Source organism: Dendrobates tinctorius, unplaced genomic scaffold (genome assembly GCF_039654945.1).
Source record: "Dendrobates tinctorius isolate UK_male_01 unplaced genomic scaffold, ASM3965494v1 ptg000060l, whole genome shotgun sequence".
Lineage (NCBI taxonomy): Eukaryota > Metazoa > Chordata > Amphibia > Anura > Dendrobatidae > Dendrobates > Dendrobates tinctorius.
In genome coordinates this window covers 11,659,495-11,687,482 of record NW_027361728.1, presented here as the reverse complement: position 1 = coordinate 11,687,482, position 27,988 = coordinate 11,659,495, and the positions used below count along the sequence as shown (strand labels likewise).

Here is a 27,988-nt window from a genome sequence, read left to right as displayed (position 1 = left end):
TCAGCGTCCCCTGCACTGTGCTCCCGAGCGGTGCGGAACCTTTGTGCAGGCAGGAGGGGAGTTGTTTCCGTGTGGCACCACCGCTGGTTCCTGTGTGACTGCGGTTTCCTTTTGTAGTTTCCTCTGTAGACCGCATGTGGATGTCATGGGGAAAAAGAAGGCAACAAGCGGGCTGGGGAGAGCTCTGATGAAGGACCGCGCACAGAGCCAGCGGGGGCTGCGAACTAAAGACTCGTGGGTGAGTCCACCGCCATCTCTCCCCTCCCGAGCGTACACTGGTGGACGTGGGCACTAGGGCAGCACTCATGGTCATGTGTGGGGAGCACTGGATTTGTCAGGGTGCCATCCTCCTCAGTGCACATGCCGCTGGCAGTGATCAGGGGACACCATGTGGGCATATACATGATCAGTGCCATGTCACCTGGTTACAGTGCCATTATTGTATCGGCTCCTGCTTGTGATGGGTCTCCCTATAACAGAGTTCGCCCAACAAAGATCACACTGATGGCAGCCTGGGCGACAACTTTTCTGCCTACTCTTGTCAACGATCATCCCAGCATTCACGCAGAAGAGCTTCCTCCGTGGGTGTCTGCCACCACGGGCGTCTGCCTCTGCAAGCGTCTGCCACCACGGGCGTCTGCCACCACGGGCGTCTGCCTCTGCAAGCGTCTGTCACCACGGGCTTCTGCCACCACGGGCGTCTGCCTCTGCAAGCTTTTGCCTCTGTAAGCGTCTGCCACCACGGGCGTCTGCCTCTGTAAGCGTCTGCCACCACGGGCGTCTGCCTCTGTAAGCGTCTGCCACCACGGGCGTCTGCCTCTGCAAGCGTCTTCCACCACAGGTGTCTACCACCACGGGCGTCTGCCTCTGCAAGCGTCTGCCACAGGCGTTCGCCATGGTGGCTAGTAGGGCATAAGCTGCCGCTAGACTCCGTCATGAGGCAACAGAGTGTGACACAGGGATTCTGACTTCTTGCCACCCTTTCTGCCCTGAGCTGGGCACGTTATTCTATGTTTTGCCTACAATCTTCTTTTAAGATTTTTTTTTTTTTTTTCTTTTTTTTTTGGGGGGGGGGGGGGGGGTTTCTGAGCTGTAGCACTACCTCAACGGGTGACTAAATGTCATTACCAAGCTTATCATCTAATTCTCAGGAAACATTAGTTCTTGTTTAACCCTTCTGTTCCCTAATTCTTGCTTGCAGCTGCACACAAGTGAACTCAATGATGGCTATGACTGGGGCCGGCTGAACCTGCAATCTGTGACAGAACAAAGCTCCATCGATGACTTTCTTGCTACGGCAGAGTTGGCAGGAACAGAGTTTGCTGCAGGCAAGGAGGATAATTCTCACTTCCCTGTGAATGTATTTCTCATTATGTACAGTGCACGTGATCGCTATAATAGCTGTAAGAGGTTTTCCACTTTTAACTAATTCTTCATGTGTGTGTGAAAAATATTGCAATGATTTTGTTCCTCCCCCTCCCTAAATTCAGCGCTGTTTGCACGGCTACTCCTGACTGTGTACAGGCTACAGCGCGATGTTACGTTAATAGCGCTGCTTCCAATCCCTGGGCTCAGCGGCTCTTCTGATTTTGAGCTTATTGATTAGCTGCGGCGCCATAGATGTGATGTCACCATTGTAGTCTGTACACAATAGAGAAAGAACATGGCAGACACAGTGCTGAACTTGGGGATAGTAAATGACAGATTATTTTTAAAGCTGCCTTGATAAAGTAATAAAAAAAACAAAAGGGGAAATGCAGGGCACTGTATTTATAAATTGCAAATGGTTTTACTTTCATAGCCATAAATGTGAGCTTATTGAGTACCCTTAGGTCACTGGGTGTAGCCAGGAGTTTCTCTATTTTGGCAGCATGAATGTTACTCCAGTCTGCAGCATTCTTGGTGTTAAAAATACAGAAAAAACAGATGTATAAAATTCAATAGCACAAGTGTCCACAGAGCATTAAGGGCCTGTCACACTAAGAGATATCGCTATAACTTGTGACGTTATAGCGATATTGCTAGCAATATCGCTATGTCTGATACCTACAACCCGCTCCCCCGCTGCTTATCGCTGATCGCGCGAGAACAGGCTGGACTGCTTCTCGTCGTCAGCTTCCTGCTGTGACGACAAGCGACGCGTGGAGCCGGGCGGGAGGGCGCAGGATCGCCTGGTGTGGCAGGTAAGTAGCGACCCTGGTCCCCTGCGATGTCGCTGGTGAGATCTGCCTGTGTGGCAGCTCACTAGCGACCACTTAGCGATGTACCAGCGATCCTGACCGCGTAATATCGCTGGTCGGGATCGCTGGTGCATCGCTAAGTGTGACAGTACCTTAAAGGTAGTGACGACCACTGGTATCTTTCCTAATCCCTACTGCAGAGCTTGTCTTATGGTGGCAGTCAGCAGCAGGGGAAGGACTGGCGTGATATATCACTGCATGTTGTCAGCAGAGCAGTAAAAAGAACCTGGAGGGAGAAAGACTCCATGTCAGTGCCGCTGAATACGTAAGAAGTTGCTAGTGCTGGAGGCCACTAAATACTGTTTTTAGCTTTTGGATGAAGTGTAGAGAGCTATTAATTAAGGAAAGTCTGTCATCCCCCAAAATACAAAAAAAAAACCCTTCTAAAAATCATACTAGACGTATGCAGTTTAATTTAATATTTTCTGAAAAATCTAGTTTTATTGAATATGCAAATGAGGGGGCATCAGTGCATCCTTGGTGTGGCCTATCTCTCTTAGCACCATTACTCCCTGCTATTTGCATATAAAAGTCAGTCCCTTGATCGACAGTGCTCCATTGATGAGAGCAAACTCTGTCTGTGAGGAGCGCAGCAGTGCACTCCAAGTGTCAGTGCGACCCCTAGTTCTTACCTGTCCTTGGCCACTACTTAAGCAGCTTTAGTGATCAGGCGGGGCATTGCAGTGAGCAGATGGCATGTCACATTACCCTCTTCCCCTCACTGAAGCCTCTCACTCATTACACTTTTTGAATCAAGTGGAATCCGCACACCGGCAGGAACCAGGCGTGGGAGTGCGCCCACTGCCACATGGTATTTACCCACATAGACACTTGCCTGACAGTGCACAGGCAATCAAACTTATTTTAGGGCAGTTTCACACGTCCAGATAATTCCGGTACCGGAGCTGTCCGTGTGCATACGTGTGCTATCCGTATGTCCGTGTGTGCCATCCGTGTGCTGTCCGTATGCTGTCCGTATGTACGTGTGCTGTCCGTATGCTGTCCCTGTTCTGTCCGTGTGTCTGTGTTTTTGAAAAATTATTTTCAATGTTAACCCTTTGACTTTTAAAAACGCACACGGACAGCATCCGTGTGCGGTACGTGTTTACACGGACCCATTGACTTGTATGGGTCCATGTGATCCGTGCTGTTGCACAAAAACGGACATGTCAGCGTGTTTTGCACACGGACACATGGTCCGTGAAAACACGCTGACATCTGCATAGACACATTCATTCGAATGTGTCTACGTGTGTCAGTGTCTCCGGTACGTGAGAAAACTGTCACTACACGTGCCGGAGACACTGACGTGTGAAACTGCCCCTAGGCAGCATTCACCCTTACCAAGGGAGTGCTGTTAATCAACATAAGGAAAGGAACTGGCTTTCATATACAAAAAGGAAGGGTGTAACGGGGCACCAAGGCATAGGCCTTGCCAAGGGTGCACTGAAGCCCCCTCATTTGCATGTTACATAAGTTAATTCTTCAGCAAATATTTAGTAAACTGCACATGCCGAGTGTGATTTTTGTAGGGGGTATGTCTCCTGTTTATGCACTTTAATTGGAATTGTTTTGCTGTGACAGATTCCCTTTACCGTAAATGTTTATCTAAAAAAAATGTGAAAACTTGAAAGGGAAATAGTTGTTTTGTTTTTTTTTTAGTTAATTTCTAACTATTTATATAAGATCTGTCTTGATTTCTTATTGTAGAGAAACTCAATATAAAGTTTGTCCCAGCTGAAGCCAGGACAGGATTGCTGACATCAGAGGAATCTAACAGAATCCATAAACTTCATGAAGAAAATGAGAAATTTTTGTGCATCCCCCGGAGGTAAGAATGTGTTGTCTTGTTACTGTTACAGGGTTTACTGCAGCAGTGTGGAGCCAGAAGACCGCAGCGTCTGATTGGTCCTACTCTGGCTCTGAGAAGAAGCCTTTCTCCTTCATTTTAAATGTGTTTATTCCTTCTGTCAGAACAGGTGTTAATTGGCCATGATGGAAATCCCTGTGCTCACAGCTGAGCTCGGTTAGCCACACCTTTTCCCTTTATAATCTGGGCTCTGTTACAAATCCTTGTCAGACCTAACATTTGCTGCATGGCTGACTGAGCGAGAGGTGTTCATATACGGAGAGTAGGAGGAGTTATCAGTGACTGTTCCTTGGTCTGTATGTGTGGTAATTCCTATTCTCTGTTTTGGTTTATTCCCCTACCTCCACATCCCGATGCATTCCTCTGTTATGTGTGAGTGAATATTTTGTATGCCTGGAGTTTCTGTTAACCCTTGTTTGTGTTGCATTGTTTGTCGGGTTGGTGTACTACGGTGCACAGTAGTGCCCCTCTTCCCTGTGTGGGGGAAGAGAGCAGATGGTGGGCTAACTCCAGGCGATAAGGTAAGGGTGGAGGCCCTGGCATCTTCATCTTCGGAAGTATCCCGGGGAGTAGGGCGAACTAGGTCGCCCCCTAGTGTTAGGGACAGGGAATGAGTCCCGGGTTACCCGACAGTCATGTCGTGACAGTTACATTCTGTGTTGATGTGTATCGTCCATATTTCATCTTCTTATTTTCTTGTATATCATGGGCTTTTAGATGCACCATCCTGATATTTTTCTTGTTGCTTGCAGGCCACACTGGGACAGAAGTACCAGCGCTGAGGTCCTGAAGCAGTCTGAGAGAGAGAACTTTTTGGAGTGGAGGCGTCAGCTCGCTAAGTAAATTCTTACCTAATGCAGTGTGTGATTTGGGTTTTTGCATAGCATATATCATGGCTAATCAGATTGTTTTTCCTTATTAGACTTGAAGAAGAGAAGAAATTGATACTTACACCATTTGAACGTAATCTAGATTTTTGGCGTCAGCTCTGGAGAGTCATAGAAAGGAGGTAAATAATAAAGGGCTCTTTTTATCACTGAATGTGCTTCGGATTGATATACATTATCTGTAGCCATTTGATCACTAAATTCTGCAACAAACAAACTTTTAGGAATAAGGTAATGATGACTGTCACATAGTGTGTCTTGTCTGAGAGTATGCCGCAAGTACTTGTTGATTTTCATTTTAAGATCATTACCATCCATTTTAATTAATTTTTTTTTCCAGTGACCTAGTTGTACAGATTGTGGATGGCAGAAATCCTTTGTTATTCAGATGCCAGGATTTGGTAAGTTTAAAAATATGGAAAGGGAGTGCTCACAGCTGCCCCCTTTCTTCCAAACGAATTCAATTTGATATAACATATAATAATACCGTTGTATTAGCAGCATGGCAATGTTTTCATGTTATTTTTCGAAGGAGCGATATGTCAAAGAAGTAAATCCACATAAAGAAAATATAATCCTAATAAACAAGGCAGACCTGTTGACTGAAGGCCAGCGGCAGGCCTGGGCGGCCTACTTTGAGAAAGAAGGTGTTAAAGTCGTGTTTTGGTCTGCACTAGCTGAGGCGCAAAGACTTTCTGAAGAGGCCAAAGTATGTTTATTTTCTGTAGTATTCTTTTATATTTCCTGTATTCATTACACCTTTTTTTTAAAAAAAATGTCATGTTTGTTAATATATTTACGGGGCATATTAGGTTTTGCATAGAAGACAAGTGATCTTTTTTTTTTTTTTTCTGTAAGCCTTTCAATACCAGTACCAGTTATGCTGCTATACCAGATGCAGACATCATATACTGTTGTGGGGGTGGAGGAGAAGCTGACCGCTTTCTCTGATTTTATGCAACCTTTTAATCTAGTCTATCACTTGCTATGCATTACAGCCATTCTCCACGTAAACCCTCTTAGGATATACAGCTTTGTGTGAAAAGTTCTGTTTCTAAACTTGAGAGGAGTCATTTCTCTATTACAGCATCATTCACTTGGGGGATTTACACTCCCATCAGTATTTGCATAGGGCAGAGTGGGTCTGAAACCCTGCAGCCCATAGCTTTCTCCTGACTGAGGGAGATATGTGTCTAGATAAGTATGTAAGAAGATAAAAGTCAATCAATATAATGAATGAATATATATATATATATATATATATATATATATATATATATACACAAATATATCACATTGTATGAATTTTACATAATTAATTTGCATTTTATTGCATGAAATAAGTATTTGATTTAATAGAAAAACAGAACTTAAAAATTGGTACAGAAACCTGTTGTGAGTTCATTTTCCCCTTCACCGTCGATGTCTGATGAACTCCCTCTTCTGGTGAAGGAAGGTAGTGAGGCTGATTACCAAACACCTGATCTTATAGATGATGACTGGGTAACAGGAACTTCTGACTGGATATAAGGCAGCCGACGCCCTTCTGAGTCGCTGGTGGTTTCAGACCAGTCTGATTCCTGCTTCCCAAAGATAAGTTTTTGCTCTGCTATTGAACTTTTTTGTTTTGTTTACCTTGTTTTTTGGAGTTCAGCCATCCCCCGTTCGGGGGTGTGCTGAGTTACATTTTTGTCTCTGATCAGTTTGTCTCTTTGCTCTGTCTTCAGAATTTACCTGAGTGCTGATATAGTCTTTTTGAAGTCCTAGCGACTTCAGGGCCTGTTTTTCCTATCAGACGGTTGGGACATTTTTTGGTAGGGTTTTTTACGGATTGCAGACAGCAGCTTTTCTATCCTGTCCTTTTTAGTTAGCTTGGGCCCCATCGTTTGCTCAACCTATCTTTCTATCTGTGTTAGTGTTTTCATCTTGCTTCACCGTCATTATATGTTGGGGGCTGCTTATTGCTTTGGGGTCTGCTCTGGGGCAGTTTAGATTTCCCCTTTCTTTCTTTAGGCCTATTTAGGTCTCTGGCTGTGATCGAGGGGTCTAGGGCATCGTAGGAACCCCCCACGGCTACTGTTAGTTGTTGTGGATAGGATCAGGGGTCTGCAATCCGATAGCTACCAACCTCTCCGGTTTTCTGGACTTAGCTTGTATTTTTGTTTTTTCCTCCTTCTGTGACTCATTCATAACAGAAACCTTTGTTTGCTATTGCAGAGGTCAGAAATTTCCTGTAGTTGTTGACCAACTTTGCAGACACAGCAGCAGGGATTTTGGCCCACTCCTCCATACAAATGTTCTCCAGATCTTTCAGGTTTCGGGTCTGTCACTGGGCAACATTGAGTTTCAGCTCCCTCCAAAGATTTTCTAGTTGATTCAGGTCTGGAGATTGGCTAGGCCACTCCAGGACCTTGAAATGCTTCTTACAGAGTCACTCATTAGTTGCCCTGGCTGGGTGTTTTGAGTCATTGTCATGCTGGAAGACTCAGCCGCAACCCATCTTCAATGCCCCAATGAGGGAAGGAGTTTGTTGGCCAAAATCTCGCAATACATGACCCCATCCATCCTCCCTTCAATACGGTGCAGTCGTCATGTCCCCTTTGCAGAAAAGCTCCCCGAAAGTTTGATACAAAACCTCACTAAAAAAATATGTAAATCCATTACTAGGTAGTAAACATGATGAATGGATGGAATCCCCGGTATAACCAACGCGTTTCAACCAATAAAGGTCTTAGTCATAGTACTACCTAGTAATGGATTTACATATTTTTTAATGATTTGAATTAAATTGGAAGTTTAGCTTTTGTCAGTATACACGCTGGAGATCTGTTTTTTTTTTTATTCTTTCATTTTGGACTACGCCCTTGATCAAGGTGCCTCCGTGCGTGTCTGACAACCAGGTTCCTTGCAGAGATTGGTGAGCTGACTTTTCCCTTTACCTCTGCCCTGCTATTTTTTCCCAAAGTTTGATGTTTCCCCCACCATGCTTCATAATTGGGATGGTGTTCTTGGGGTTGTACTCGTCCTTTGGCCAAACATGGCGAGTGGATACCAAAAAGTTCTGTTTTGATCTCATCTGACCACATGTCCTTCCTTATGCCTCCTCTGGATCATCCAGATGGTCATTGGCGAACTTTAAACAGTCCTGGACATGTGCTGGCATAAGCAGGGGGACCTTTCGTGCCCTGCAGGATTTTAATCCATGACAGTGTAGTGTGTTACTAATGGTAAAGTTTGAGACTATGGTCCCAGATGTCTAAAGGTCATTGACCAGGTCCTCCCATGTAGTTCTGGGCTGATGCCTGAACTTTCGCAGAATCATCTTTACCCGACGAGGTGAGATTTTGCATGGAACCCCAGACCAAGGAAGAATGACAGTCATCTTGTGTTTCTTCCATTTTCTAATAATTGTGCCAACAGTTGTTGCCTTCTCACCAAGCTGCTTGTCTATCTATTGTCCTGTAGCCCATTCCAGCCATGTGTAGGTCTACAATTTTGTCCCTGGTATCCTTAGACAGCTCTTTGATCTTGGCCATGGTGGGGAGGTTGGAATGTGATTGATTGTGTGTGGACAGGTGTCTTTTATACAGGTAACAAGTTCAAACAGGTACAATTAATACAGGTAATGAGTGCAGAGTAGGAGGGCTACTTAAAGAAAAACTAACAGGTCTGTGAGAGCCAGAATTCTTGCTGGTAGGTAGGTGATCAATTACTTCAAATACTTATTTTATGCAGTAAAGTGCAATTTAATTATGTGAAAATCACACTGTGATTGGTTTTAATTTATAGATCCTATCTCTCACAGTTGAAGTGTACCTACGACAAAAATTGCAGGCCGCTCCATTCTTTGTAGGTGGGAAAACTTGCAAAATCGGCAGTGAATCAAATACTTATTTTCCCCACTGTCTGCTAATTGTATTATTAATATTAAAACTGGAGCATCAGGTTAATGAATTATACCTGATTTGATATTTTGGTATTACATATGAAAATAAGCAATTAAATTGTACATATAGAGCAGGGATGTCAAACACAAATACACAGAAGACCAAAAATAAAAACTTGGATGAAGTCGCATGACAACCTTGATATTTATTAAAAAATTGCGAACAAAGTACATTTTAATAGATCTTAAGAGTCAGGTCACATGACTGGAGCATTGGGTATTTCCTCACGGGCAGGGGCTTACATAGAAATCATGGGGCCCATAGCAGAAATTCTAATTGGGTCTACCCCAAAAAAAGAAAAAAAAACCCTTAATATTTCTCCTTCGCCTCATTGGGGGACACAGAGACTGTGGGGTGTGTGCTACTGCCGTCTGGAGGCCGACACTAAGTATACAAAAAACAAGTTAGCTCCTCCTCCGCCGCATACACCCTCGCCCCGATAGCGGGCGGAAACCAGTTTTTGCTTAGTGTCTGATGGAGGCACACGCAGTCTGGGTCTCTCCAGACTATTTTTTTTTTTTTTTTAAACATTTTCTTGCTATGAAGAGGAGACTGGGGCGACGGACCCTATTGAAAGGGTCCGATCTCCCCCAAACATCAACGGGCGAGCACGCGCGAGTATTCCTCCGCGTATCCTTTCCCGCACCGAGGGACATCTCTGGGACTTTTCCCCAGACATCTATTTTTCTTTTTTATTTTAAAGAAGATATGACAGGGGCAACGCATCCTATTGAAAGGATCCGATTTCCCCAAACCATCAACGGGCGACCACGTGCGAGTGTCCCTCCACGTTCCCTCTCCCGCGACGTGGGACAGTATGCCAGACTTAGCCCTGTCCACCCCTAGGTAGCGAAACCATGGGCTTGCACAGAGGCACAAGACTAGTCTGTGCGGCCCCACGGCTACGCCAATCGGGTACTGCGTGGTGGCGGACGGTCCCTCTCCTCGCCCAGCCAAGGCGGACGGAGCTAGGGTCCCTGCACCGTCCGAAGATGCGGTTTACCTCAGGGTAAGCAGGGCTCCTGGGCAGCGGGAGATTTTTTTCCAGGCCAGGGCTGCAGACTTTCCAGGGGCTGGAGCGGCTCCCCTCTCCTGCCTGCAGGCAGAGCAGGAGGACTTCTTCGGCGCAGCAGGGGCAGCGGCGTGTTCCCCTTCTCCCTCGCCACTGCGCTCGGTGGCCGGGCGGGGGAAGGAGCACGCCGGGCTGAGTAGACGCCAGTTCCAGGGCGAGTTAGGCCGCAGGGAAGAGGGCTCAGGTTTAGCCCCCGGCTTCGGCCTAGGCCGCGGGGAAGGCCGGCGGGCGGGCAGGGCCGAAATTTAGCCCGCGGCTTGCGGGGGGGGGGCAGGGCCGAAATTTGGGCCGCGGCGTTGGCCTAGGACGCAGGGGGAAGGCCGCCCCCCAGCGTGACGTCGGGTCCGGCGCCCGCCCCCCAACGACGTCAGATCCAGCGCCGCCCCTGGATAAAATGGAGGCCCCGGCGTCAAAATGGGGTAGGCCGCGGTCAAGAAGCATCGCAGCCTACCCAGGGAACAGCAGCTGGGAGCCTCCAGACGGCAGTCGAGCGCCAGCAGCAGCACAGGGGCACGGGGAGGCAGCCGGAGCTCGGGTAAGTGCGACCCCGTCTTGGCCACACTAGGGCAGGTTGTCCTCCTTCTCCTCATACCCCTGGATGCCATAAATAAAAAAAAAAAAAAAACATAATATATAGGAAAAGGTTTTTTCCGCAGTATGTCTGGAAAAGGGAAGAAGCACACCTTTCTTTATACCGCATGCATTTCCTGTGGGGCTGTGTTCACGCGAGCGCAGACCATTAAGATATGTGAGGCCTGTAGTTCCGAACGCGCCCAGGAGCCCTCCCCGCCAACGGAGCCCCGGAATGGGCGTTATCGCTATCTCGGTCTATGGCTTCACTTACGAAGGCGATCGAGACCCTTCAGGCCCCGGATAGGGGTAGAGACAACGGCTCTCCGGTTTGGGAAGGTTCATCCACCTCACTTGAGCCGCCGGCCTGCAGGGGACGTACCCTCTCTAAAGAGACGTACAGGGAAAGAACCCATATGGCGTCTCCGGGCCCCTCCGGTGCTTCGGCATCTGTGAGTGCGGCATCTCGCTCTCCATCACCATTGTCTGAGAGCGAGCAGAGTTCGGATGAGGATAGGCAGGAAGCCTTGGATCTGGATATTCCCGGGTGTTGGGAGACAGTGGACAGTCTCATTGAGGCCGTCAATCAGACTCTTGGTATTGAGGAGGACGTCTCCCTGGCCGCAGGGCATAAGATATCTTTTAAAAAGGCCAGGCGCCCACATAGGGTGTTTAGCACCCATCCTGAATTCGAGGACACGGTACAGCGGCACAGGGAACGCCCAGACAAGCGTTTTTCAGGGCAGAAAACGCTAGAGACAAGGTACCCGTTTGCACCAGAGTTCTGTAAAGAGTGGACGGAATCTCCGATTGTGGATCCCCCAGTGTCACGCCTGGCTTCAAGATCATTGTTGTCGGTGCCTAGTGGGTCTTCCATTAAGGACCCCACGGATCGGCTTATAGAGGGTCTAGCCCGCTCGGTGTATGAGGCATCGGGGTCAGCGCTTTTGCCCTCCTTCGCAGCTACATGGGTGGCCAAGGCCATGATGTCGTGGTCGGAGTCTTTGAACAAAGTCCTGCAGGACAGAGATTTACCGGTAGAGGTGTCTGAGATAGCAAATCAGATCTCAATGGCAGGAGACTATCTAATGCATCATTGGATGCGGCTAATTGCGCGGTGGTAGCCGCAGCAAACGCTATCGCCATTAGGAGAGCCTTGTGGCTAAGGCTGTGGCGGGCCGATTCGATTTCTAAAAAGTCGTTAACATCTCTGCCTTATCAGGGTAATCGGCTTTTTGGGGAGAAGCTAGACAAGCTTATTTCAGATGCCACGGGGGGAAAGAGTAGCTTTCTCCCACAGCAGAAGAGCAGACCGCCCTTTCGTCAACCACAGGCGCTCTTTTGGGCATTTCGCGCCCCAGGATGGGCATCAGCGGCCGGTTCTACTGCCCCGGCTCGTCGCAACCAAGACAGAGAGCGCCAGGTCACGTATAGAGCCAACCCGCTGGGGAGGATGCGGGGCCGTCCACCCAGGTCAAGGGGAGCTAGGTCTCAGAGGCCCTCTACAAAATGACTTGAGGCATCAGGTACCCGAGGACACCAGAGTAGGCGGTCGTCTGCTCAGGTTCCGCCACGTCTGGGTCAAGGTGGCACACGACGCATGGGTGGCGGAATTGGTGTCATTCGGGTACAAAATAGAGTTTATCGGACACCCTCCAAGGAGATTTTTTCAATTCCGTCTTCCCAAGTTGCAATCCCAGGCAGAGGCATTGCTTGGGGCCATCAGGATTCTTCTGCACAACAGGGTCATTATCCCGGTACCAGAGGGCGAAGAGGCCCAGGGATTTTATTCCAACCTGTTCGCAGTCCCCAAGAAGGACGGAACAGTAAGACCGGTTTTGGACCTAAAGCTCCTAAACAGGTTCATCAAGGTCAGGCACTTTCGGATGGAGTCCCTCCGGTCAGTGATATCGGCCATGGAGCAGGGAGAGTATTTGGCCTCAATCGATGTCCAGGATGCCTACCTGCACATCCCTATTTTTCCTCCGCATCAGAAGTTCCTTCGTTTTGCGATAAATGGCCGGCATTTCCAGTTTGTGGCTCTGCCGTTCGGGTTGGCCACGGCACCCAGGGTTTTCACGAAAGTGATGGCGGTCGTTATGGCCATTCTTCATTCTCGGGGCATAGTAGTGCTGCCATACTTGGACGACCTGTTAGTGAAAGGATCGTCTTTTCAGGCGTGCGAGGAGAATGTCGGCATTACGCTGGATACCCTATCCCGCCTGGGATGGTTAGTCAATGGGAAGAAGTCATGTCTTACCCCGGCTCAGAGGATTCCATTCCTGGGGATGATTTTCGACACTTCCCAAGGGTTGGTAATTCTCCCTCGAGACAAGGCCCAGGCGCTCCAGCGAGGGGTTCGGAGTCTTCAGCGGCCAGGCCCTCACACGATTCGATTTGGGATGAGGGTGCTAGGAAGGATGGTAGCAGCGATAGAAGCAATCCCGTTTGCGCAGTTTCATCTTTGCCCCCTGCAGCATGCTCTTTTGGCAGCATGGGACAGGAGTCCTTTCTCCCTGGATCATCAGTGCAGGTTGTCTTTTCAGGTCCGGCAGGCACTGCAATGGTGGACGCGCGACTCCTCTCTCCTTCAGGGGAAACCCTTTCCTCCAGATCAGTGGTTGGTGGTCACAACCGACGCGAGTCTTCTCGGTTGGGGAGCAGTGTTTCGTCATCACACAGCACAGGGGCAGTGGTCTCCCCAGGAGGCCCTTCTGCCGATCAACTTGTTGGAGATTCGAGCAGTGCGGTTGGCGTTGCAGCATTTTTAGCACTGGCTAGTGGGTCGCCCAGTCCGGGTCCAGTCAGACAACGCCACGGCAGTGGCGTATGTGAATCACCAGGGAGGCACGCGCAGCAGGGCAGCCATGCGCGAGATAGAACACGTACTTCGTTGGGCCGAGAGGCACCACTCAGTAATTTCAGCGGTCCATATACCAGGCGTGGAAAATTGGGCAGCAGATTTCCTGAGTCGGCAGGGGGTCGGGGCCGGAGAATGGTCCCTGCACCCCGAGGTTTTCTGGCAGATTTGCCAGCGGTGGGGAACTCCGGACGTGGATCTGATGGCTTCCAGAGAGAATGCCAAGTTAGACAGGTTTGTTGCCCGGTCTCGGGACCCGCGAGCGATTGCAGCGGATGCATTGGTTCTTCCATGGAGCCAGTTTCGGCTCCCGTACCTTTTTCCCCCTCTGCCTCTTCTCCCGAGGGTAATCAGGAAGATCAAGAGGGAGAGGGTTCCGGCAATTCTGCTGGCCCCAGACTGGCCCCGTCGAGCCTGGTACGCGGATCTAGTACAGCTCCTCGCAGACGTGCCATGGCGTCTACCAGAACGGCCAGACTTACTGTCCCAGGGGCCGATCTACCACCCGAACTTAGGGGCCCTGTGTTTGACGGCATGGCCGTTGAGTCCTGGGTCCTGACCCAGGCGGGGTTTGGGCGTGAGGTGGTAGCCACGATGATTAACGCCAGGAAGCCGGCCTCGGCGAGAATCTATCATGGTACTTGGAAGGTTTTCTTTCTCTGGTGTCGAGAGCACGGGGTTGCGCCTTTGGCCTTCTCGGTTCCCAACATTCTGGCCTTTCTGCAGTCAGGCCTGGAGGCAGGTTTGGCTCAGAGTTCCCTGAGGAGACAGATCTCGGCCTTGTCAGTTTTGTTCCAGCGAAAGATCGCTAGTATTATGCAGGTCAAGACTTTCAATCAGGGAGTCTCGCATCTAGTGCCCCCCTTTAGAGCTCCCGTAGACACATGGGACCTTAATCTGGTGCTGGGGGCCCTGCAGGAAGCTCCTTTTGAGCCATTGCAGGAGGTCGGATTGCCATACCTTACCAGGAAGGTCGTGTTTTTGGTAGCAATAACCTCTATTAGGCGGGTCTCGGAGCTGGCAGCCCTATCCTGTAGAGCCCCGTTTCTGACCTTTTTTAAGGATAAAGTAGTCTTGAGACCACCTCCGCCGTTCCTGCCGAAGGTGGTGTCCTCGTTCCATATTAATGAGGACATCGTTTTGCCTTCATTTTGTCCAGCTCCAGTACATAGAGTTGAGAAGGCGCTCCACACGCTGGACCTGGTGAGGGCCCTCAGGAGGTATGTGTCGAGGACAGCGCCTTTTCGCCGAACAGATTCGTTGTTTGTGATCCCTGAAGGGTGCAGGAAGGGGCTCGCGGCCTCACGGTCGACTATAGCCAGATGGATTCGCCTTACTATTCAAGAGGCTTACCGTATTAGAGGCACGCCGGTTCCACCTGGAATAAGGGCGCACTCGTCTCGGGCAGTGGGCGCCTCTTGGGCGTTTCAGCAGAGCAGGTATGCAAGGCGGCAACGTGGTCAAGCCTGCACACGTTCGCTAAACATTACAACGCACATACGCAGGCTTCGTCGGATGCGAGCCTGGGTAGGAGGATTCTCCAGGCAGCAGTGGCACACCTTTGAACAGGTAGGCATGCGGTGTAGATTGATGAGTTGCTCCCACCCAGGGACTGCTTTGGGACGTCCCACAGTCTCTGTGTCCCCCAATGAGGCGAAGGAGAAACAGGAATTTTTGTGAGTACTCACCGTAAAATCCTTTTCTCCGAGACGCTCATTGGGGGACACAGCACCCACCCTGATAGCCAGTTGGCTTTTGTTTATTTTTGATGGGTATAAACCCTTATTTGTAGGGTGGTCCTTTTTTTCAGACATATGATTTTTTTGCGGTAGAGCTAAATTGCTGTCAGCTTTTCCAACTGCTTTGGCACTAAACTGGTTTCCGCCCGCTATCAGGGCAAGGGTGTATGCGGCGGAGGAGGAGCTAACTTGTTTTTTGTATACTTAGTGTCGGCCTCCAGACGGCAGTAGCACACACCCCACTGTCTCTGTGTCCCCCAATGAGCGTCTCGGAGAAAAGGATTTTACGGTGAGTACTCACAAAAATCCCTGTTTCGTGTGCTCACAGAGGAGTTTATCCAACATTTTTACAGGCCTTACAAAGTAATTTTCCTCCTATATAATCCCCTAGGTTGCTCTTTCATTGCCCCCATAAAATATGATACTGACATATGTGCCCTCGAAACACAGTATGATACCTCCACAGTGAATTCTTACACAGTATCGTCCACACAAACCCTCCCACCCCTCAATCTCCTTGGCAAAGTATGGTGACTTCCCAACACACTGTAATGATCACCACACATCCCTCCACACGGTATAATGCCTCCATATAGTATAATAGGCCTCACATAGTCCTCCATATAGAATAATGGCTTCACATAGTCCTCCATACAGAATAATGGCTTCACATAGTCCTCCATACAGAATAATGGCTTCACATAGTCCTCCATACAGAATAATGGCTTCACATAGTCCTCCATACAGAATAATGGCTTCACATAGTCCTCCATACAGAATAATGGCTTCACATAGTCCTCCATACAGTATAATCCCCCCACATAGGAATAAGTTGAGGTACTGCAAAATGGACACTTTCAATTAATGCAAGGACACGCTGTAATGAGGGAGATAAGCTTACACAAACAGGGAAGTTGTCTGTAGGTCCTTAGACGTAACTTGCCAAATCCTGTGATGACAGCAACATGACCACTGAAACTCGTTCTATAGCTGCGCCTTATCCTCTTGTTTTATACTGGTTTATAATTTCATTGTAATGTACACCTCTTTTTCTACATCTCACAATATATTGGCTCTTGCATAGAAGAGATTTCCTGACTTGGTCTCTTTATTTGTGTCACACTTCTTTTTTTTCAAATAGCAAATCAAAGATGGAGAGGTTAATGTACAGAGTGACAGTACGACTACAGATGAAGATAGTGAGGAGGATGATGAAGATGAAACAGAAACTGCTCCTGACGGGGAATGTGAGGCTAGCGACACAAGTGAGGAGTATGAAGATTGTGAGGATGATGAAGGTTGGCAGACGTGCTCCGAAGATGCCGATGGTGAGGAGGAAAGCGTTATTCCAGAGCCTGACTCTGAAAGGACTGAACAAAAAGTTGTTAGTAATGAAAGCCACTTGGTGCAGAGAGATGAACTCCTGGAAATCTTCAAATCAATACACACAGGGAAGAGGGTTAAAGTGGAACAAGTCACTGTAGGGCTGGTGCGTTGGTATCTTCTTTTTGTTTTTATTGTTGTTGTATTTTCCTTGCATATACCTTAGTTCCTAATATATATATAGAGATGTCCACCGGACAAATACAAATAGTTCCAGGTGATAGAAACAGAACAGGATACTGTGTGCCAACTATGTGCAGCTGTGTGGCTGTATTCTTTCTTACCCTCCAACTGTCTGAATTCAAATAGTGGCACACTGGATAATGTGCTTGGGTTGGGGTTGGCACATCGCATAACGTACCTGGGTTGAGGTTGGCACATCGCATAACGTACCTGGGTTGAGGTTGGTACATCGCTTAACGTACCTGGGTTGAAGTTGGCACATCGCATAACGTACCTGGGTTGAGGTTGCACATCGCATAACGTACCTGGGTTGAGGTTGGCACATTGCATAACGTACCTGGGTTGAGGTTGGCACATTGCATAACGTACCTGGGTTGAGGTTGGCACATTGCATAACGTACCTGGGTTGAGGTTGGCACATTGCATAACGTACCTGGGTTGAGGTTGGCACACTGGATAATGTGCTTGGGTTGGAGTTGGCACACTGGATAACGTACTTGGGTTAGCATATCGTATAATGTACCTGGGTGATTATTCATTTTACCATGCAATTTACTGAAAAAATGTACAATTTTTTTTTAAATTTTTATTCCATTAGGAGACTTGAACCTGCAATCTCATTACCACTTGTTCTATATACTGCAGAAGGGGGGGTAATGGGCATGTGAAATGATGCCTGATTCGTCCACCCCCAGACCACGCACCATAAATATAATTGACAGCAGCATTTAAGGAGTTAATAGGAGGTCCTGTTACAGGCCACATTCAGATGTCAGTGCGTTTGATCAGTGTGTCAATTTTTACCATCAAAGTTATCTTTTTTTCCTTGTATGCAAAAACAAACTGGAAGTTTCTGGAGCTTCTCAGAACAAAAAGTGAGTGAAAAACAGGCAGTACATAGATGGCATCTGAGTACTGTCCAATTTTTGTATTTTTTTTTTTTTTTTTCACGGACCCATAGATTGCCAGTTTGATCCATGACTCCGGTCAAAATCAGACATGCCTGACCACTTGGTCCAGGATAATACAGTACATTGATACGTAAACAGCCCCATAACCTATTATAGGTACAAGTGCAATACTTGGAAAACGGACGTCTGAAAGAGCTCTAACATAGCCAGCAGCTGCCGTGTCTGGTGATGGGTCAGCTCCTTGCACCATACTTCTATGGTTGGTGTCAGGAAGGGGTTATAAAATGAACCCAATATAAAATACCGTATATACTCGTGTATAAGCCGATGGTGGTCCAAGAAGATGCTCCATAGATAAAAACCCCCATATGCTGCTGCAAAAGGGTTAATGCTGGCCCAAGAAGAAGCTCCATAAATACCCCCCATATGCTGCTGCCCAAGGGTTAATGCTGCCCCATAAGATGCTCCATAAATACCCCCCATAATATGATGCTGCACAAGGGTTAATGCTGCCCCATGAGATGCTCCATAAATACCCCCATAATATGCTGCTGCCCAAGGGTTAATGCTGCCCCATAAGATGCCCCATAAATACCCCCCATATGCTGCTGCACAAGGGTTAATGCTGCCCCATAAGATGCTCCATAAATACCCCCCATAATATGCTGCTGCACAAGGGTTAATGCTGCCCCATAAGATGCCCCATAAATACCCCCCATATGCTGCTGCACAAGGGTTAATGCTGGCCCAAGAAGATGCTCCATAAATACCCCCCATATGCTGTTGCACAAGGGTTAATGCTGCTCCATACGATGCTCCATAAATACCCCCCATAATATGCTGCTGCACAAGGGTTAATGCTGCCCCATAAGATGCTCCATAAATACCCCCCATATGCTGCTGCACATGGGTTAATGCTGCCCCATAAAATGCTCCATAAATACCCCCCGTAATATGCTGCTGCACAAGGGTTAATGCTGCCCCATAAGATGCTCCATATATACCCCCCATAATATGCTGCTGCACAAGGGTTAATGCTGCCCCATAAGATGCTCCATAAATACCCCTTATTTGCTGCTGCTGCAATGAAAAAAAAATGACATACTCACCTCTCCGTCGCTTGAGCCCCCGGCACCGGCGATATTTACCGGTCCCTGTTCCATCGCCGTCCACCTCTGTGTCTCCCGGGTCTCTGCAGTGACCGCAGAGGGCGCGCACTGACTAAGTCATCGCGCCCTCTGCCGTCACAGCAGGAGGACCCGGAGACACAGTGGTGCACGGCGATAGAACCGGGACAGGTGAATATTACTCTGCCCCCGTCATACCCCTCCTGGTGCAAGGTCTTCTCTACAGCGGCAGCCCCTGCTTCTCCATCAGCTTCCTGCATTCAGCTAGTCACGTGATACCGCTCATTAAACTCATAAATATGCGCATATTCATGAGTTTAATGAGCGGTACCACCTGACCGCTGAAAGCAGGGGCTGCAGATATGTGCCAGGAGTTGTGAGTATGGTCTCTGACCCCCCTCCCCCCGGTATATGACTCGCGTATAAGCTGAGAGGGGGACTTTCAGCCCCAAAAAATGGGCTGAAAATCTCGGCTTATACACGAGTATATACGGTACACTAAAAGTCAACATAAAATGTTTATTAAAGATGTTGTCCCCTACTTGGACAACCCCTTCTCATACCCTGCGTTTGGCCTTAATAAAATGAAACGTTCCCGATTTGTCTGCTCTCATGCTCCCTGGGGCTCTCGTGCTGATGTCGTGATATGTGAGCCTGGTGCCCAATCAGTGCAGTCGTCACTGTCCCCACCATCGGACGAATTGAATATGAAGAGGAAGTCAGATTATCTGCCTCCCAGACTTTCCTCTTCCTGTTCAATTCATACAAAGGTCGGGACAGTGAGGCCAGCGCTGAGTGGGGGCCGGGGTCACGTGTCACAACAGCCGCACTAGAGCTCCATGGAGAGTGAGGGCCAACACCGCTGGAACGACGCAGGCACTGGAGGTGAGTTAAAGCTTTTTTTTATTTTATCAGGGCCAAACGTGCAGCATGAGAAGGGGTTGTCCTAGTAGTGGACAACCATTTTAAGTTGAAAAATGGGTTTTTGGTTTTTTAATCAAAGCGCAGCATGCAAAAACAAGAGCAAGGCTTCCTTTTTTATTTCTCAAATAATTCTTACCTTATAGGAAAACATGTGAAAAAGGCCATTGGTAGAGCATGATATGTATTGACAAAGCTTCCAGGGCCCAAAGGAGTGTTCCTGCGTCTCTCCCTTTTAATAATAAAAATAAACTCCCATTTAATAATGCCTACTGGCTCCTATATCGGGTAGAAATAAAGATGTAAAAAAAAAAAAAAAAAAGCATGAACATCATGGCATTTTTTGCAAGCCGAGAAGCTCCTCTGAAGGAAGCCTAAAAACAACTTTGCGTAGTCTCAAAAATGTTTGCAGTGTGAACTCTGCTGGGGACCTCTCCTCCCTCATGCATACATGACTGGGTCCATATTCAGCTTACACTCGGACCATATCACTGAGTGTATTACGCTACATGTCATGAAAAGGTTTTTTGAACAATAACGTGGTTTCATCTGAAAACTTTTTTTTTTTCGTCCTATCATTTCTTGCAGGTCGGTTATCCCAACGTTGGCAAGAGTTCAACAATCAACACTATATTAGGAAACAAGAAAGTTTCTGTTTCAGCAACTCCAGGCCACACAAAGCACTTTCAGGTAATTTAAATGGTCGTTCAGTTTAATGAAGTTGTCTGGTCTTAGAATACAAGTCTGCAGTCACTTTCTGTGACTGCAGACTTGTGAATCCTCCCAGTGCACACAGCGTGTGTTGTGAGGACTCTCTGGTGCCAGCGACCATGTGACCGTAAGTATGTGACATTCCAACTAGACTGTCTCCGGCCTTGCTCAATACGCTTGCTTTCCCATCTAGTTGGAATATAGCTAGGACTATGCATATCACATTTAGCTCACTCCCAGCGCCGGAGCATCCTCACAGTGCGCAGGATTCACAAGTCTACAGTCACATAGAGTGACTTCTGACTTGTAGTGTAAGATCCTTTTAACGCTTGCCAATTTTTAAGGCTCTGACCTATAACGTTCTATGAGGTCACACTGAAAAAAAAAACCCATAATGGAAGCCCAGTGGGTGTTCCTTTTAATGATATATGCTGCATATGCAAATAGTAACAGCACATGTTCAAGGTTGTCTAATGGAGGCATCTACAGGAAATGGTTTGTAGACTGCATGCACTAGGTAACCGAGGAGCTGTACATCAGTCGCAAATGCACCAGCAACAAAACATTACACTTTTTTGTCACGGAGAAAAAATAAAATTAACAGAATTGAAAATCAGGTCAAACATAGTCTAAAGTTTCATTTTCTGGATATTCTGAAGTATTGAAATCACCATTCCTCCATAATGGACATTCCCTTTGATCATTCGTATAAAGTGAAGAAGCCCTTAAGTGTATGGCTACATGGCGTCTTTCCCTGTGACACCTGTCACACGACCAAAGTTCACTACATGTCACAGCTACAATACAGAGCATTAGAAATTAGTGGGATCACGTTGCAACCCCCGAGGGCACTGCACCAGCGACAAGTCACAAGAAATCCAGCTTCATCTATTTTTTTGTGACTTCTTTGTTGAACTCTTAGTACCTTTGCTATTGCAATGCAACCTCATTCACTTGTATTGCCTAGCCAGCTTGGGCGCACGAGAGGTAATGGTTAAAGACTCTATGTAGCCCTAGCCTTAAGGCAGGAGACTGCCTCTGACTGTAGAACTGTAAAACAAAAAACATTTGTTATCCTGTGTCTGCTACAAAGTGCAGTTTACCCTTTGCCCCATTTATTCCATATGATTGCCAGGCACGACTGTCTTGTGCTTGTAAGCTCACTAGGGTTTATTAAAGGCTTGCTACAAAGTATGCAGTGACATCGGCCAGCAGCCTGGCATTGTGCTTACATTAGTCAGTTACTAGTTGGACAGTATTACAAAGCACTGCTCTGGTTACTACATAACACCATGGTCACTGAACACTTGTCTGGATATACAAGATGGACATGTTTTTAAAACTTGAGGCCTCAATAAATATGAGAGCTGTCAGACATAAAACAGTTCTGCAGATATGTTTCACTTCTGACTCCCACATAGTCAGGAACCCTCAGCTTGGTTGAGCTTTCCTGTGTCCCATACACATTAGACTGTCTGCCTTTAACCTTGTACATTCTGGATATGGTTGGTTGTCACATGAGGACTGTAATATGTATCTGATTAGTTGTCGGTAACTCTCCAGGTGTTTTGGTGCTAATGGCTATTAGTGTAGATTGGGAACAACGATCACTTCATGTTGCATCTTCTCATTTCTAAATCCTATTTTCTCCTCCCCTGCAGACGCTATATGTGGAGCCCGACCTATGCCTCTGTGATTGCCCTGGTCTTGTGATGCCATCATTTGTTTCCACAAAAGCTGAGATGATCTGCAGTGGCATTTTACCAATCGATCAAATGAGAGACCATGTACCTCCAATCTCTCTCATATCCTTCTAAGAAAAGCTATAAATTGTTGAACACATTACAAAGGACCATTACTGTGATGACCTGACACTAAATACACGTTTCATTTCATATCACCACGTTACTCGGATGACCAAAGTAGACCTGTCTGCTCTCCTGAGATGTCTTTTTGGTGAATATTTCTATTTTACTCATTACAAAAAAGAATTCTGGAGCATCTTTTCTTACAGCTCTGTAATTTGCTGTTATTTTCTTATTTATTTTGGGAATGTTTGGACATATCGACATCTGGATGTTATCATTCCCTTTGCAAATGGGGCTTGCCCCAGCACTGATTGGACACAAACAAAATAAAAAAAAAAATGAAACCTCTCCTTTTTTTTAATCCATTTTTAGTTTTTGGCTTCTAAACATGGATCAAAAGCCTGACTGTGAATACCTTCCTTTAGTGCCGCTCTCCGGAGAGCTGACTGGTCCAGTTTGAGACGTAACGGATGGTATTTAGTACTTGACATACCCGTATATATTCCTTAACACGCTAACATCGCGCAGCGGATTCCACGATATGTGGTAGAAGCCATTTATGGAATAAATATCATTAGGCCTCGGGAGGATGAGGATCAGGACCGTGCGCCCACTTCAGAAGAACTGCTAGCTGCGTACGGGTGTAAGTGAAGTACATGGGTCTATGAATTCAGGAATAAACACAAATGAGATCATTAATTCAGCGTACTATGCCTTTACAGAGTTTACTTCTTGCTTTCGCAGATATGAGAGGTTTTATGACTGCACATGGACAACCTGATCAGCCAAGGTCTGCCCGGTACATATTGAAAGACTATGTCAATGTATGTTTTCCTTCTTTCATACATAGTTGTGCCAAAACGAAAATCGCGCTCGTCAACAAAGTTGAATATGTCAATTCTTTTTTCCATTTTAGGGTAAACTGCTGTACTGCCACCCTCCTCCTGGGGTAGATGCTTCAGAGTTCCAGCCTCGTCATTCTCTGTACAGGGAGAAGGCTGTGTTAAGCACTATGGCAGAGGCAAAAGGTCATGGTAGCAAGAAAGTCAGACATATTGAGAATGTGGTGGACAAAACGTTTTTTCATCAGGTACAGGTTTTGAATCCACATTTTACATTAGGTTTGGTAAATTGCACCAGAGAATTACAAGTAGAAGGTATTTTGTTGTATTAACCCTTTAGGGAAGAGTCAGATGGCTGTATAACTCAGACAGAGATTGCAACACAATGCTTGGGCTAGCCACTCCTCTACTGACCCGAATGTGAAAATGGTGAAAAGAAAATCCAAAGTTGGCAAAAAATGGTGCCATATTCCGAAACCGTTAGCGTCTCTATTTTTCGTGATCTGGGGCTGGGTGAGGGCTTATTTTTTGTGTGCCTAGCTGACGTTTTTATTGATACCATTTTGGTGTAGATACGATGTTTTGATCGCCCGTTATTGCATTTTATTGCAATGTTGCTGCAACCCAAAAAAATTAATTCTGCAGGTTTGATTTTTTTTCTTGTTACACGGTTTACCGATCAAATTAATTATTTTTATATCTTGATAGATCGGGAGTTTCTGACAGCGGCAATACCAAATGTGTATTTTTTTTATTTTATTTTGAATGGGGCAAAGAGGGGGTGATTTGAGCTTTAGGCTAGGTGCACACGTGCGGAAATTCCGCAACTCCCTGCCGCGGGAAACACATGCGGAAGTCCTGCGAAAAAATAGCGAGAAAGCTGGCGTTTTACAAGCGATCTGTAGCATCGCTTGGAAAACTGATTGACAGGTTGGTGTATGACAAGTGTGACCAACTTTTTACTATTGAGGCTGCCTATACAGCATCAATAGTAAAAGATATAATGTTAAAAATAATACAAAAAAAAATGGTGATATTCTTACCTTCCCGTGTCCCCCGCAGCGTTCCCAGGCCTCAGCGATGCTCCCGGCAAATCCCGTTCCCAGTAATGCCTTGCGACAATGACCCCTGATGACAGGTTCACAGGTCTTTGTCGCAAGGCATCACTGGGACCGGAAGATGCCGGCAGCATGGCTGACAGGCGGGAAGGCTGCGGGGGACGCCGGAAGGTGAGAATATCACGATTTTTTATTTTAATTCTTTTTTTAACATGGATATGGTACCCAGAGCCTGGAGGAGAGTCTCTTCTCCTCCAGACCGTGGGTACCATCCGCACATTTTCCGCTTACTTTGCGCATGGTGGGCATAGCCTCATGCGGAAAGTAAGTGGAACAATGTATTGCAATGTGTGCGGAATCGCCGCGATCCCGCAAAAAAAATTACCATGCTGCGTATTTTTCCGCGATGCGATTCCGCCGCGGAAAAATACGCAGCATTAGCACAGCATGTGCGAAATGCTATTGAATTCAAAGGGTTGCGGATTTTTAGTATTTACGTGGCGAAAAAACGTGGCAAAAACGCTAAAAATCCGCAATGTGTGCACATAGCCTTAAGGAGGTGCTCATAGCAGAGTGACAGTGACAACCGTAGAGGTCTCCTGTAGACCCCAGATTGTCATGCCAACCCATTGGCGCCCTGCGATCATGTGACGGGGCGCCGATGGGCTGGATTAGTGATGCGCTTCCGGCGCAGCCATGTTGAATGCTGCTGTTTGAGATTGACAGCAGCAATTAACATGTTAGCAGCCACTAGTGGATCGCATTTCCACCTGTGGCTGTTAGAGGTAGGTACATGTCAGCTGATGAAATCAGCTGTCATGTGTCGGAAAATATATGGCTCATCGCCAGAGCCCACTTTGAATGCAGGGACACGACCTATGACGTTTATGTGTGGGTTAATGAAGTAAAGCAAAATTCGTCCTGCCATTTATGCTTAAAAGCACGTCATCGCCCTTCAGTTTCATCTTGACGCAAGTTTTTTTTTCATTTTTACAGGAAAATGTTCGAGCTCTGACCAAAGGTGTGCAGTCCGTAATGGGATACAAGCCTGGCAGTGGTCCTATGCCACTAACTACAACCAGCACAGAGACACTTACAGGAAAGCCCTGGAAAAAGCATGGGAACCGAAATAAGAAAGAGAAAGTCCGCAGGCTTAACAAGCATTTGGATGTATGAATGTGAAATCTTGGACTGATGAAATTTAGAACAGCGCTGTACATTTTAATTACCACAATTCAATTTTTAATATTTCAATATTCTATTGTCCATAGCAGATGTGCAAATCTATTGGGACAATAGCTGCCATGTGCAATAAATCTGGTGATCATTCCAGGGCTGAATCCTATATTGTTCACAGTTTTGTCTTCTGGCGTCCCCATGAAGGGGTGAGTAAATGACCGGCACGGATGTAAGCTGAAACCGGTCCTTCTTAGGGTAAAGAAAGGAGTTGTACAATGCACTTAAGAACTTTAAAGCTAGAAAAGAATCCGCTTATGTCCAGGAACTTCAGTTTCATGCCATTGTGTAACTCGGTGCAGAACATGTGCGATAAACAGCTCTGCCTGCCATAATGTGATCGGTCTTAAATGTAATCTGGCACAGCAGCATATTCTTATTTTCTGTATTTGACGGATGGTAAATTGTGATTCTGATCATCAATATGTGAAGTGTCTAGGCCTTATACCATTCTATGTGGTAAAGTGCTCTGACCATATGTTTGTCAGAATCTGCTAAATTAATAGCTATAACGTGTAGCCAATGACAAAGTTGCAAAAGGAAAATAGGTAGGGGGGCACAGATATAGGGCTTGTTCAGACATCCATTTGTTTTCATGTACGAGATAAACGGACCGAGATTCATCAGATGAAAAGTTTCTCCCATCAGCCAGTCCATGTAAAATGGGATATGTATTCCACGGATACATATACTAACATTGACAATTTTCATCCAGCACTCAGATTAATATTGGACATGACTCAACAATTTTGCGTGGACCACTCCATCCAATAAAGAAAGTTGGATATGTGAATAGTCCCGCAGACTATCATAGGTACAAGTTCTGTTAGTGAAAATCCCAGCTGATTGAACCCTTGGGAATCACACATCTCCGAAACAGGGCAGCCCTGATTATGGGCAGTAGACCTTCACCCGCATAGGGAAATTATGATGCTTAGTAGTTGCTGATCAGATCAGCTATGATTTTCTTTTAACAGAAAATGTGATTACTTTGCACAAGAAGCAAATTAAGTTTCCTCAGGCAAGTTTAAAGGAAAGCCTGAAGTTTTTAAATGGACTGTGGTTTGGCTGTTGCTGTGAGTCTTGTCTATCCGAAGTATGAGGGGTAACGGTTCTGCTTGTGGAGAGTGACAGGAGACTTAATGCCATGCAATGCTCCTCTGGGAAATTAAATATGCAACTTCTCTTTAGTCCTCTTTCTCTATGAAGAGACAATTTGCATGTCTATCCCAAGAGACTCTGATCCCCTGATCCTATCCTCTTTTTTTTTTTTACATAGCGGAGCTATACTGTGAATTTAAAGGGACAGAAACCCGATTCTAGAGAACCTGTTTAAAATTAAAGAGTAAATAGATTTGAGGGCTAGAGTGAAAAATGTAAACATTATTACTGAGGGTAATAGCTAATGATGAGCGCGCGTGCTCAGATATAGCGTTATCTGAGCATACTCAGGTGTTCTCCGAGTATCTCGGGCATGCTCGAGTAATATGTTCGAGTCCCCGCGGCTGCATGATTCGCGGCTGTTAGATGTGGGGATTGCCTGTTCATTCGGGAATCCCCACATGTGTTTCGGCTGTCTAACAGTCATAAATCATGCAGCCGTGGGTCCTTGAACTTATTACTCGAGCACCCCCGATGCTCAGATAACACCCGAGCATGCTCGCTCATCACTACTAATAGCCTACCATCAACATGCCAAAGCCATACTAACCTGACCATGCACTATGGAGGAGCTTGTTAAAGGGATGGTTCAGGCCAGTTGGCTAAAAGCAACATACAAAAGCAGAGAGTCCATATGGATGCTTTCCAAAATCCCGGCAGCACATAAAGTACAAGTGAAAACAGGATTTTCATTCAGGCCGCAACCAGCAACTCATGCAAAAAATTCACAAATGGTACAAAAGAAAATCCTCGGCTATGTTCAGTGCCAAGAACAGGATTAGACTCTGTTGGGTCTTTCTATTCTATTCTGGGTCTTTTCTATTCTTGATACTGCTACGTGCGCATTGATCTTAAAGAGAATGTGTCATAAGAAAATGCCTTGCTGTATAAGGCTCTGTGCACACACATATGCAGAAAATTTCTGCATATAAACCGGATTCCTTCCCAGAAACCGCACGTTTTTTTCTGCGCGGTTTTTATGCGTTTTTTTCTGCGCGGTTCCAGACACACAGAACTAGACAGAAATGCGGAAAAATCTGCGAAATTAAGGAGCATGCTGCGTTTTTTTTTACCGCGAAGTGGTTTTTTCGCGGTAAAAAACGCAGCAATATGCACAAAAAGTGCAAAATGCATAGAAATGAATGGGAAGCTTATTTTAAATGTTTTTTTGAGCGGATTTTTTGGCAAATCCGCGCAAAAAAAGCTATGTGTGAACACAGCCTAAATCTAGTTTTTAATGTTAAATGCAATTTTTTTTAACTATCTGTATTAAAAAGAAAATCTGGAGAAATTTTGCAATTTTCACATTGGCCACTGTGCGTATTGTAAACTTGTATTTCCTGCTCTTTCATGAAGTCCTCTAAAATTAGTTTTCTGTCCATTTAAATTTCACATTGTACTCCACCATGTACATGAACATTAGCAGCAATAGACTGACTCAAACACTTCTTTTGTATTAGAG

The 27,988-nt window shown here is 46.4% G+C and overlaps 1 protein-coding gene across 1 annotated transcript; it reads left to right on the top strand.

Moving 5' to 3' along the window:
- Window positions 1–25,474, top strand: LSG1 (large 60S subunit nuclear export GTPase 1). Its single transcript, XM_073578691.1, has 14 exons — window positions 1–238; window positions 1,202–1,328; window positions 3,951–4,071; window positions 4,863–4,949; window positions 5,033–5,119; window positions 5,338–5,398; window positions 5,530–5,706; window positions 16,327–16,674; window positions 20,299–20,400; window positions 22,083–22,228; window positions 22,751–22,872; window positions 22,974–23,053; window positions 23,146–23,319; window positions 25,126–25,474. Exons 1-14 carry the CDS (start codon window positions 146–148, stop codon window positions 25,303–25,305), a joined length of 1,905 nt encoding a protein of 634 aa, XP_073434792.1. The 5' UTR covers window positions 1–145; the 3' UTR covers window positions 25,306–25,474.
- The last annotated feature ends 2,514 nt before the right edge of the window (window positions 25,475–27,988 follow it).

Excerpts from the sequence above, each read along its gene's own strand:
- LSG1 (XM_073578691.1), top strand. The coding sequence starts at position 146 with ATGGGGAAAAAGAAGGCAACAAGCGGGCTGGGGAGAGCTCTGATGAAG. Across the intron at positions 4,950-5,032 it reads TGGAGGCGTCAGCTCGCTAA|ACTTGAAGAAGAGAAGAAAT; the intron begins GTAAATTCTTAC and ends TTTCCTTATTAG. Across the intron at positions 16,675-20,298 it reads AACAAGTCACTGTAGGGCTG|GTCGGTTATCCCAACGTTGG; the intron begins GTGCGTTGGTAT and ends CATTTCTTGCAG.